Below are 14104 nucleotides of genomic sequence, written 5' to 3'. Positions count from 1 at the left end.
CCCCTTCTGCCTTATGTTAAAGACAGCTCTGCTCTTACAGGTTCATGTAAATAATGATGGGAGACCCGCTGGCAGACCTATATGAATGTACCATATATGTCAGTAAATGGGGTGAAGAGGCGAGAAAAGGAGCACAGCTAAAGGTTAGAGGAGCGAGATTACATAACAATAGAGGAAAGGTTAAACAATTAGGATATAAAGGAGAAGTATTGCATGAACATCTATCTATCTATCTATCTATCTATCTATCTATCTATCTATCTATCTATCTATCTATCTATCTATCTATCTATCTGTCTATCTATCTATAGAAATGTCCAGCACAAATGTAAAAATAAGGTCTGCTAAGTGAACATTACTGTTTTTATAATAAAATGTAGACACTGAACAATAAAGACATTGCTCTAAAAAGTACAAGAAATTTTTATTTAGCAAAAAAATATGACAGGACTAGCAATTCCGTCGCTGGTCATGTGCAAACTACAATCAAATACATAGCAGAATAATGAATCATTATATATTCCACTCAGCACTCTACTCAACAGCAAGTGAAAACATGTTATTCGGTTAAGGATGTTTTCAGACAGGCTTGGTTCTTGTTATTGCTTGTCCGTAACAATCAGCTGCTTGCTGACACATTTCGGGAATTAAAAAGAAGGCTTTGGGAGCTGTGGTGCGTAATCAGTTAGCAAGGAAACCATCACACCCTGAGGAAAGTAAGCATGGAATATACATCAAAGAAGAAAGCATATGAAAAAAAAGCTAAACAAAATGTAATTAACATCTAGGGTATACAATGTCTATTCATATTAATGCATGCTCATGTGAAATAGGACATATTAGAAACCATATAGTTCTGTTTACTGAATTATATAGTGCCATCATATTCTGTCCCGCTGTACAATATGTATAACAATTTGGATCTACAGAAACAAAAGCTAGGAAGGGCCCTGTTTGAAACAGGCTTATAATCTATAAAATGCTGAGGATATATTACACAAGAGGTAAAAGCGCCGTAGACCAGCCACATGTTTATCATTGGACACGTTTATTAAATAAATAATATTGCTGGACAGGCCAACAGCAACAGAGAGGCTAGGAAATGTGAGGCAGAAGTAGGTGGCGAGTTGACCTGTCAGTTGATAGGCTTCCCTTAAGAAATAGGTCTTGAGGGATTTTTGAAGAACTGCAGACTAGGGAGAGTCTGATCAGCTAAATATAGAGGCAGCTCTACAGAAGTCTTGTATATGTGTTTGAGAGGTAGAAATCAGAGCAAAGAAGGGACGAAGATCATTAGATGAGCAGAAGGAATGTGTAGTTGTATATTTGGAGATAAGTGAGATGTAAGTAGGAGAACTGCCATGAACAGCTCTGAAAGTATTGATGTTAAATTGAATCCTGAAGCATACAGGCAACCCATGGAGACAATGACAAAGGGTAAATGGGTTAGTAGAGCAATAAACAATGAAGATAAATCTGGCAGCATCATTCATTCATGATGGCTTACAAGGGCATGAACAAGAACTTCAGGTCACACTTATGAAGGAGCGATTATGGGCAATGTTTTTAAGAGGTAGGTCGTAGTTTTTGAAACAGACTGAATGTGAGGGGTGAATAAGAGATTGAGTGAAGGGTGACACCACAGCAGCGAGCATATATGGGTAAGGGGTGATGATTGTACCATAGATATTTTTGGATGAAAGATAGCGCTGGCGGGAGGGAAGATAAGAAGTTCAGTTTTGGGGGAAACAAAGTTTAGGAATTGTGCATACATCGTTAGTGACACGATCTAGGGAGGGAGAGAGATGGGGGAGCAGGGATAGATCTGAGTGTCATTGGCATATAGGCTCAGCATAGATTGATGGGAGTAATGTTGTACCACCCTCAGTGTTAAAATCTAAATAAATCACTGTGTTTGGAGAAACTCATTTTACTATTATTATTTTTTTACTTTCTGTAGTTCTAATATTATGAATTTTCTTGTTACTAATCTTTTTACTTTCCTTAAAATAACCTCTGTATAGGCATAGTGGGGGGGGTAGAATTTTCTATTCTTGCCTCAGGTGCAAAAAGAGCTAGTTACTATGGACCCTGAGCGGGTCTTTGAAGCTCCACCTTGTGCTGGCCTATATAAGCCCGCAACCTGCAATTGCCCCTGTGTTTTGCTTCCTGCTACCAGTGCATCCTGTTGTTCCTGAGTTTGTGGGTATGACCTGGCTTCATCTGACTTGATTCCCGGCATTCGTATCCTGAGTTCGCTGATCTCTGTACTCCTGATTCTGGTTCATCTAACTACGCGCTTTGGTTCCTGCCCCGGCTTGTATTATTGGCATATGCTCCTGGATTACGATTTGGCTTTGTTAACTTGCTTTTTAATGTAGGTTGTGAAGTCAGATGCAGTAAGGCCTGTGAAAGGGATAGTGATGATGGGGCAAAGAAGGGAATTGAAGGTCCCGGAGAAGCACTACGGAGAAGTAGGTTTCTTTAACAAGCGTGAGAGCAGAGTGAAAAGAATGCAGCATAAATGTGTAGTATAGGAGTGTAATTGCCTTGAAATCTGTCGTTAATTATGCTGACTAAAATAAATCCACTAGTTGGACCATTAAAACTGTCTGCGTCAAGTTAGCCTCAGCAGTTTGACTCAACTGCTAGTTTGACCCCATTATAAAGCAATCAATTTACCATGTTCCTAAGAGAACAACCTGAGAGGGCTGACCTACTGTATACCTATCACATCAACCTTAATATACTTCTACTGTAGTATAATGCTGGACACATCTGCTAACCAGACACCAATGGCTTTACTCTTTTGTCTAGTGTACATTAATGTATATTTATGCCTATGGCTATATTTTTGGTAGTATCTAATTCATGTTGCCTTTTGAAACTCAATGGAACCACCACAACAAAGGTAAATTTTTTCTGAATTTACCAACATTGTAGATTTTTATAGTCTTGAGTTAGAGCAGGAGGGCCTAATGGAACATAGTCTACTAACTGAACCATCTGTGGTTTCTGAGCTATTGACAACATGGGGCATACAAACAATACGTTTTACAACCTATAAGTTTAGCGTCAACAAATGCTAAGCTTTCAAAAGGTAACAAACCTGCTAATTTAACCATGTGTACCTCACACTTAAAAAAGTACCAAATATCAAAACTGAAAACTTATCTGTTGCAAGATTCCTTACATATTAAACTGGCAAATGTCTTTGGGGGCGAAGTAAAAATCAAAGTAATGGCAAAGAACCATAAGGACCAAAAACATCTTTCTTTTTATATTCCTGATTGCCTCATTCCTATCCCCTTCATATTTAAATTTCCTCACTGTATTGGCGTTCAATCTAGGAAGAAAATTGATCTTTTGATTCATCTTTCATTCATGTCGTAACCATCCCTAACAATACCAAAACTTGCAGATCCTTCACATTCAACATGAATTTAATAAATATTGTGCTTCAAGTTACATGTTCCTATTTTTATTATAATTTCCCTGTTGGTCAGATGTCCTACCATGATTGTCCACTTCCGATTTTCTGCTTCTTGAAAAACCAGTGATCTTGGAGAATAGAAAACCTCATCATCTACTTCTTCTGGCTTTCTTGGTAAACAATGTAGGAATACCCAGTTGGGAGACGCTACTTTTGCTGTCTTGATTGCAAATTGGAAAATAAATATTTATTGATAAATCTGTTGACTGCTAAAATTACTTTAATGCTTTTGGATATTCTCTAAAGCAATCAACTGTGATGTGCTCAGGTGCTTCACAGTATAACAAATGGCAAACCTTAGCCGAGTTTAATTAGAATATGTATATTCAACTGATCAACAGCAATTTTAGAACCACTGAGGTATTAACACCCCATGGTACTTTGTTTGTGAAAGCAAACTAAATTAATACGGCAAATGAATAAGTATTCATGTGTATGCTTGTTAGATATTCAATAGCTTAAATAAAATATTTATCAATTAACTCTCAATCATTTCTTAACATAATGTTATCTGGAGGGTTCTGCTTCCACCATATGTATATTTATGTGAGGGCTCCACCCAAGAAGTCCTAGCAAGTTAATTGTTGAGTTCCGCTCTTGACTAGCATGACTTTAGAATAATTGCATATCCTGCCTGTCTTGCCAGTTTATTCTTGGTTGCACCTCGTATTTTATAAATCATTGAAGGGAACACAAATTTTTTTTAAGACTCATGCTAAGACTAATTCTGTTTTAGTAAATAGATCATGCTACAGGTAGTACTTACCTCCATTGTGATCTGGTATCCCTTGAAGTCCACCAGGCGCTTCTTTTTCTCCGCTTCTTGTCCCATACTTACCCATGTGTCTGTAACCAAAACATTGGCTCCATGTGCAGCTTCCAGGGGATCATTTGTGAAAAACAGTTTGGTACCAAACTGCAAAAGGAAATTTGGACAGAGGAATTTTGGACTTATCTCTCTCGATATAATAAAGCATTGGTGAGAAGAGATAACAGTAGATTTCATCAGCAATACAGAATTTTAAAATGTGACTGACACAATATCCCACGGACACTTCCGTGATTATTTTCTTGCTTTAAAAGGGAATACATGTCCAAATTCCAAAATCTGGATTGAAATGCTGTGACATTTTCAAATGACATAATGAACACAACAGCACTGTAACTGTTACTGTCTATTGCATGTATCGGGTGTTCTTCTTAGTATTAGTTTGAAAACAAAGAAACTTTTACCTCTTGGGAAAACTGCTCTGCTGTTGCAGTTACTAAAGGATCTGCTTCATAACCCTTAAACAATAAATAAGACAACATCATTACAAGCAATCAATCAATAAAACGATTCAATAAATATTAAAGTGCTATCAACTAGAAAAAAACAATCAATGACACTAGTTTCCAACTTTGACCTTTTCCTTAGGCTTCTTTTCCTTTGTTATATATAGAGAGGTTTGAGAATATCTACTTTTTGTACTTTTCTGTTTGAATTTGCTATTGACTATCTATACAATTTTGTCAGTTTACTACTGCTTTACTGAATCATAGCAGGCTGTGGCAGGTAGAAAATGAACAGGAAAGCAAATTTACTGCTGGCACCCAAGTCTAGTAGGAACTAGTCTTGCAGAGCAGCCAACATGTCGCTTGCAATATGGTGTGCCCAAAAATCTGGGTAACAGCAGGAACATAAGTTTCTTACTGTTACACGCGAAGACAAAGCTGTACAGATAATATTTACTTTTCTGGGCAGTGAAGTGGAAAGCCAACAGGTTCTTGTCAGCTAAAACATTATTGTGGTAGGTTAATATATAAAGTAGAGGAATAAAACAGTTCTCCGAGACTGCCAGTTTAACATAAAAAGGTGCTTTCAATTTATTGTTCATGTTGATACTATAATAGTGCAGAAAAAACATATACGCAGAATGTACTGTTGTTTAATAATTGAAAATACATTTTGATGTAAATAACATAAATAAATAATGATCATTTTGAAAAAGGTATATCTTTACAGTACCCCCCCATTCAATCATCTCTCCCTTTGAGCCCTGTCCTACTCTTTTTTCCTCCTACCCTAATTCTATACCTACACTCTACTATTATAGACCACAATAATAATATAATCTTTTATAATTGAACAATATTAAATGGTTTGCCTGCTGTACAAAAGATTAGCATACGAGTTCTAGCTTTGAGGAAAGAAAAGAAACAAAAAATGGATTCAGTACCGTAGGGATGTGATAGATAATTAAACGTCTGTCAATAGAGCTGTTAAAGTTTATTCCAGTGAAGTAATTTTAACATGCACTGGATACGACTATGGCTATCCTTTACGAGACCAAGGACCCAATAAACTCTTCTCTAATCGGCTTTTTCCAAATGTGCTTTAGACTACTATATTACTGCACACATTTGGCTGGACTTCCTCCTGTGGATGATAATTGTCATCCTTAAAATTCACTGGACTACAATACACACCATCCCAGCTTTTAGTGAATAGATGATGAGCTTCATTTGTTGAAGGCTGTTGACTTAGGGCAGGTAAGTTTAAAAAAAAAAAATGTAAACCATCAAATGGCTCTCATTTTGGCAGCATCTCTATAGAAGTAGTGCATTATGTATTAAAGTTTTCCTATGGCTTGATTATCTCAGGGTTTGGGAAATAAACTCTATATACAGAAATACGTTGCAGATGGCTGAACAAATGTCACACAACAAGCCTTTATGATATAAATAAAATAATATTTTCATTCAAGAAATCTAATTCTTCTCAACGCATATATCAATATCTGTGGATCTACACGTTCTTCCTTTGCTCCTAAACATGTCTGGTTCTAAATTCTATTTGGTTTTGTGTGATATAATAAAACCAGCCTAATTATCAGCGATGTGTAACATCAATGTGTCACTCCTCCTAGAAAATTCTATTAACAGGTGCATTCGTTACCTTTGGTGTTGCGATACGCAGGTGCATTCCACATTTGGCAGCGCTCAGCATGATTGAATGTAGTATATTATTTCCATCCCCGATCCAGGATATAGTCAGTCCTTTCAAGTGGCCATAATGTTCCTGTGAATGAAATCATAAACTATACCGTTTAATTGATATTGAACAAAGATATACAATAGATATAGGTATTCAACAATCCATTTTATTATCTTTCCCAATTATTTTTCTTATAGGAATTAATAAAATGAACACAGGCATTTATGTGTTATGCTTTTTAACATGTTGTGTATATATAAATGTGTGTATATATATATATATATATATATATATATATATTGGGGTTCTTATGACAGGACAGCAAACCTAATGCTACTAAATAAACTCTGCAGTCCTTCTCAACTATGGCCATGACATTACTTTTTGGCCATAGTTCTTATGATCATAGGCAATCAATGGCGGAGATAAAAAGTAACCTGTTCCATAGTCAGACCACCTTGTTCCACATCTAAACCACCAGGCAAACAAGCACCATTTTCTTTGCAGAATGGTAAATATTCTACACTACTAATGAAATTAGTCAATCACATTGTGACTTTTAAACATAATGCATTTTCTCTATTAAAATATTTCCTTCTATTTAGACATCACATTCAATATATTACTTTTGTAGTCCACACTACGTTTTACATTGACAGTAACACAATCCATTTCATAGTAACATAGGACAGATGATGTATTCTACAATGGGTCTGGGAGCCACAGATAGCACAGCTGAACATTAATCATCTAATTATGCATACAGTGGCTAAAATAAAAGTAAATGTGTTTACTCATTTATAAATACAATACTTTCTCCAAGCAGTGTGTTATTTTGGCAAGACATACAGCTGAAGTGGAAAATGAACAAAATGAAGTTACTTTTCTTTACGAATCTGTGCAGTTCCGGAAGCATTAGCATTCATGACGGCATGATTTATTAATGGGACACTGTCACCTATACATTATAGATACAGAACATGAGCCATTAAGAGCTAATGGTCTATATATTGCGCTACCAGAGTTGAAAGCAAATGATTAAATTAACTATCTCTGCTTCATGCATAATATGGGCATATGGTAAAACATGCATATGGAGAGCTGTTCATTTGTATATGATGTCGTGTGATGATGTCACCAAGGTCAGAGCCAACGAATTGAAATGCTCCTTTCTGTTATACGGAACTTTATAGATAAAAATGTAAATATAGATTTATACTTATACTATAGATGTATGTAAACGTACAGATTCCATTTTGTATAGCTCAATATAGATGGCTAAGAATATAAGGATTAAATAAAGCTGTAATTTATACCTCATGATTCGATGAGGTTTCAAGTGTCATCACAAGCTTGTCGCATGACATTGATTTTAATCAGCTATCTACTGTACTTTGATCAGAACATGGTGATGACAGGTTATCTTTAGTAACCTACACTCGAAAATCACAGAGGATTAACGAACAATACCACTCAGGCCATAAATCAATGAAAGGTGTTAGTGATATGTATTATAAGCCAACATATAAACATCAGTTCCACATTTAAACCGTTTTCATGTTCAGCATTATTAGTCATTTATAGACCACCATAATATCCCGCATGTCTTACCCAGATAAACGTGAAAAAAAATTGAAATAAAATTATAATGTAAATAAAAAATGATATAATCTCTTATAATTGTTCTTTGAATCGAAATTGTTTTTCATGTTCAAGAAACCATCTTATTGCGTGATTTGCCAAAGATTGGAAGAATTGATGTACTAGCAGGGACTATTAGTTACAGTATAGGATTGCTTAGCAACCAAGCACAGCAATAAGGCTCCCACTGAGCAGAAGCTTTTCCTCGACGCGTACCTCACCAATTGCACTGATTTTAAAAGGAAATTCTTATGAAAGGACATTCCGCGTTTAACTGTTCAGTGTAAAATGTTAAATAAATATAAAATATAAAATTGGTACATCTTTAAAATAAGTACTTGCATGAAGAATAAAAGTCATTTTCTAAGTACCGTATTTGCTCGATTATAAGACGACCCTGATTATAAGACGACCCCCAAATCTTAATATTAATTTAGGAAAAAAAGAAAAAGCCTGAATATAAGACGACCCTATAGGAAAAATGTTTTACCAGTAAATGTTAATTCATTTAAACAATTTTTTTAATAAAAGCTATGATTGAGAAAAATATTTTGGTTTTATTTCCTTCTATTTTCCAACCTGCCCCCCAGTTATGCACATCTGCCCCAGAAGTGCCTTATACCCCCTATATGCCACTGTGCCCCATGATATGCCTTTTAACCCTCTAAATGCCACTGTGCCCCATGATATGCCTTTTAACCCTATATGCCACTGTGCCCCATGATATGCCTTTTAACCCTGTATGCCACTCTGGCACATAGAGGGTTAAAAGGCATATTATGGGGAAGAGTGGCATATAGGGAGGTTTAAGGCATTTCAGGAGGCAGAGTGGCATTAAAGGGGTTAAAAGGCATTTCACAGAGCACTCTGCCTCCAGAAATGCCTTACACCCCCCATTTAACACTCCCTCTCCCTCCTCCAAACTTACCGGTGCTTCTGAGTTGGGGGGGGCATAACACAGGAGGGTCCAGGTCCCCTGCATCTGAGCCCCAGGTGCTTAGTCCGGGCAGCATGTAGAGCTCCACGCGAATCGCGTAGAGCTCTTCACGCTGCCCGGACTAAGCACTGGGGACTCAGAAGCACCGGTAAGTTACGCGATTGTATCGTGTAGAGCTCTACACACAGCCCGGACTAAGCACCGGGGACTCAGATGCACCGGTAAGTCGGGTCGGGGGTTAACACAAGAGGATCCAGGTCCCCTGCATCTGGGTCCCCAGTGCTTAGTCCGGGAAGCGTGTAGAGCTCTACGCGATTGTATCGCGTAGAGCTCTACACGCAGCCCGGACTAAGCACCGGGGACTCAGAAGCACCGGTAAGTTGGGGGGGGGGTTAACACAGGAGGATCCAGGTCCTCTGCATCGCTGCGGAGGATCTGGATCTTAGTCTCATAATCAGACTATTTGAGGTCTGATTATAAGACGACCCTGATTATAAGACGAGGGTTATTTTTCAGAGCATTTGCTCTGGAAAAAAACCTCGTCTTATAATCGAGCAAATACGGTACATTTAAATGTTTTTAAATATAGCAGCGTGATGTTCTAAAATAGTTTATGGTTCTCTTTCTTTATTATATTATAATAATAGTTCTCAATATTGCTTTCATGTGGATAATGTGTGGCAGCCCTTTTATACACCTTACATTCCTCCTGCCAAAAAAAGAAAAAGAATAGAAAAAAAAACTATTTGATTTTTTCTTGGCAATTGTTTACAGTAGTTGCAAAATGAAGAAATCAATCAATTGCGTATATGGGAAATTCTTGGCAACCACAGCCGCATAACCTGTGCAACAAAAATAAATAGAAGGTCACGTACAACTGTACTTTCAAAGCAAAACATGATCTTGTCTCAGTAAGACAGGAGATACTTTAACACAGGTGGGTCGTTATGAAGGTGTCATCAAAAGGGTGCTGTGTCAAAGTGGCTTCAACACCAAGTGCCTCATCTCTTTGTATGGTTAATCAAGACAGTAAATTTACCTTTTAGGCATTCAGTTGTTTGGCTATGTCAACAGTAACATATGATGTGGATAGATTTTGTAGTTTGTTACAAGAAGCAATGGTGCACTAACGTGAATGCATCACTGGTGCACTGCATAAATGCTCCCTTGTAACTGTAAAGCTATGTGTGTGTTACAGTATGAGTGTGTTAATGTATGGGGTTAGAGTGAGTGTGTGTGTGTTAGCATATGGTGTTACAGATTGTGGGTGGGTGTTAGCGTACAGTATTATAGTGTGTGTATGTTAGTGTTATGTGTTATCGAATGTGTATCTAAGTGTACGGCGTTATTGTGTGTGGGTGTTAGAGCGAATTTGAATGTTAGTCTGCGTATGTGTTTGGAGTGCTGAAGAAATCCTGCACCCAGGTGCCAGTACACCAAATGTCACCATTGACTAGAACGGAAAATGTATAACGGAAACAAAACTTTAAATTGTATGCACAAATACATCTACTTTGGTCAGTAAACCATTTACAATATTTATGAATGTGTCTAATGGAAACTATGCTACACAGGCAATGAAATATGGGTTTTTAAAGCTTGTTTATGTGATAACACTCTCAGCATAACTGAGTCCCATTACCTGTATAGTGAGGTAATCAGCAAGGATCTGGATAGGATGGTAGGAATCAGATAAACCATTCACTATTGGGATTGTTGCTTCTTTAGCTAGTACTTCCAGGTCAGATTGTTGATAAACACGTGCTAGAACTGCATCAGTCATACCTGATAATACCCTAATAAGGAGAAAATGATATTAGACGGAAATACACATTATGGAGACAATGGAGCTCTTCAACCCTGGTTTTTATGTATTAATAATGCAGCAGATATAATGGAGGAAGGGGACAGGGGCATGACATTAAAAATTTTACAACTTAACATAAATAGACTAAAAAATAATCATTTTACAACTCCCATGCAAAGGAATAGAGTATGGACAAGCCCCTCTGTAAGTACTCAGATTTAAAGTGGATAAAACTGATTCAACCTTGCTGTGTCCTTCAAACTTTCATTGACACCTAAATGAATATCTTGTGTTGTAAGAAAACAAGGGTGTCCTCCAAGCAGTGCCCATCCTAGAATGAAAAAATAGGCAATTTTCATTAAATCTGTTTACCTTACTATAAAACTCCCTTACCGGTTACAAGAGACTACAGTTGTTGTAGTTGGCCAACTCCGATGACACCAACCATCATTGTTTTTAGTAAACTAGAAGTAGGGATTAAGACAATCACAGGAAAACAGAATGCCAGCAATGCAGGCAATCATCTTTTTACACTAACTAAAATTTATTAATTTGACGTATTGTTTTATTATGTAAAAATTATTTAAAACATGCATATTGTGTGATTCCAATAAATGGTATATATGGGGAGAGCAGCAGACCCTGTCCCCTCCGTATTCCTATATGTACCTAGAAAAAAAGAAGGTATAATGCAGCTGCGCTCCACAATCCAAATGTGTCTTTGTCTCAGTAAGTCAGCAGATGTTTCGACATAGGATGGCCGTTATGAATGAATGATAAACAGGCTGCCGCGTCGAATGAAAAAATTGGACATTGCAGCTTTGTTGGACATTCAACAAGCCCAGTCTTTTATCAGCAACTGTGAAGCATCAGGGTGTCACATGCGCCTTATTGCACAACGTGCGGAACATGCGGAACAGAGGCCAATAGAACACTGAGGGATAGTCCAAATGACCTGGTACCAATCCTAGTTATAAACCTACCGACACATGATTTGTAGAATAAATGGCTCATTGCATCATAGTCAATAGAACCATTTTTTTCTATTAATCTAAAATTGAGTAATTCTCATAAAAAACATAGCATACAGTTGTTACAAAAGTGTAGTTTAAAAAGCCTTTTCTAAGTTAAAGGCTATAGCTCCTGCAGTAGATGGCTTTTGAGTCACCGGAAAAGAAAATAAATGAAATGGCAAAAAAGTAACCTCACCCGTTTCAGTGGAAAGCCGTGTTCTGGTACTTCTTTTTTCGAATATCATGGCCAGAGATTTTCCTTGGAGGAGAGGCATATACTAAGCATTTAAGAAAGTTCCAAATTAGAATCGGTATATAAGTATGTTACCCTTAATATATTTAGATTTTATTAAGTAAACATGTTATGGTTATTACAAATGTACCTCTATTGCTTAGCTGGAGTTTTTAGTTGATACAACACAATCCTACGTATACAATAACGTTATAGTTATGAGTGGAGGTAAGGAGGCCAAGAGGTCAGCAGTACTCAAAACCAACAGACAACAATCTTTCTGTTCACTAAAATTCAATTCACTGTTGAGTTGAGTGATGTGGTTTTCGCAATTTTGAACGTCCAGTGGAATTGAGTTGAGTTGTCATCAGGCTTTTCTCCACAGCTCTTTAGTTACCATCAATCTGACTTTAGTGAATCTGTGAGTTTCCCTTTAGCTTTACTCTGCCATGTTTTCCTCAATGGCCTCCTTGTTCCTTTTGTGGCAATGAGCAAAGCCTGCTATGTGGGCCCTAATGGCTTGGCAAAAATATGCAGAAATGATAAAGGGTAAAGCAAATTAAATCAATATTCCTTTTAAACATAAGAGGTCTATCCTGATATCATCCCTTGGTAAATATCATTGAGCTGTAAGCATGATGTGTCTATAATGTGCTTTGTGGCCTTTATAAATCACCTTATCTCTGTTTTTGTCATAGTTATAATGACTAGTTCTGTTTTACATGTTTTCTCGTATCAAACGTTTATTCATCACCTGGCCCGTTCTTTGTGTCCAACTCACCTCTCCTTTCTGCTTGATTCTGTATTTTAGATCTGCAGCCACCCAGAGGAGATACTTTATTTCTTCAGAATTATAATTTTTCAGCGTTAAGAGGTCACGTCCCTTTAACGGCACCTGATTATGTGATGACCTGTACAAACATGTTCAGAGACATCAGGTTCTCTTAAAATAGTTCACAGATCCTACCGATATCTTATGATAAATCTAGATGTAACGGAGATGGACGGAGATGTCCATGACTCAACATGTTGTATACCGTATTTTATTTACCTACAATGTTTATTTAAGTGCATGTGTATAATTAGCACTATATTAATACACTCATAGAGATGCTCAAGTAACAGATAAGGCTTTAAGTGCAACCATCATTCCATGTTATCACAAATTCTTATTCTATATACACTATACAGCTATAGTAATTTAGGTTAAAATAAGACACAAGTCCATCAAGTTCAACCTCGCTGTTGATCCACACAACGTATTACAATAACCCAGTTTAATTTTCACAGAAATATGAATGTAAAAATGGCTATTTCCTATGCTGTGAGAGCTATAGTCATCCAATATATCATTTAACCCTTCATAGTAGGGTGTCCACACCAGCCAGATCATGTAATATGATATGAAAATATGTTTGAGGGAGTGGGACTCTCTGGGATGGTCCAAAATTCTCCTGATAAACAGATCATACACTGCTACACAGAGAAGGATTTGGGCAAAGTACATGGCAGAGGGTATAAAATGGTCTTTCTTGAGCTGTAATAAATCCAAAACACTCTAAGAAAAGAAGAAAATGAATACGCATGAAAAGCAACCTACCGAAAATTATGCATAAGAAACTTGCTGCTGTTCCTTAAAGATGATGTATTCAGCACGTTTCTCAAAAGGCAAAGCATTTTTTTCAAGTAATATAAAACTCCTCGCAATGATATATCAGGTCACTGAACACCGAAGTCCCTCTATGAAAATACTGAATCAGATGTCTACATTGGTTTATGAGGTTTTTTTAAACAGGTAGCGGTGTGCTGGGATTTTGAAATTGATCAAAGTACTAGACCACTGTTAGATAAGAGAAAATATTCTACCTGAGCAAACATTACTAGTTTGTGTAATATTTATCTTTTTGGAAATCCACTGGGGTAGAGATTGCTCATTTTAGTAAATAAGGTGTTCCGAAATGTTCCGAAACAACATATTTTAAGAACACGTGAGATAAAGGTTGA

At 36.9% G+C, this 14104-nt stretch overlaps 1 protein-coding gene across 1 annotated transcript; it reads right to left on the bottom strand.

The window, feature by feature from the left end:
• Positions 1-405: 405 nt before the first annotated feature.
• Positions 406-13864, bottom strand: OTC (ornithine transcarbamylase). Its single transcript, XM_053457434.1, has 10 exons — positions 13701-13864; positions 12882-13011; positions 12065-12146; positions 11099-11186; positions 10691-10844; positions 6432-6554; positions 4727-4780; positions 4260-4409; positions 3516-3653; positions 406-707 (listed from the first exon to the last, which is right to left on the bottom strand). Exons 1-10 carry the CDS (start codon positions 13775-13777, stop codon positions 648-650), a joined length of 1056 nt encoding a protein of 351 aa, XP_053313409.1. The 5' UTR covers positions 13778-13864; the 3' UTR covers positions 406-647.
• Positions 13865-14104: the final 240 nt, after the last annotated feature.

Source organism: Spea bombifrons, chromosome 2, assembly GCF_027358695.1.
Source record: "Spea bombifrons isolate aSpeBom1 chromosome 2, aSpeBom1.2.pri, whole genome shotgun sequence".
NCBI lineage: Eukaryota > Metazoa > Chordata > Amphibia > Anura > Pelobatidae > Spea > Spea bombifrons.
This window is presented reverse-complemented; position numbering and strand designations above follow the sequence as displayed.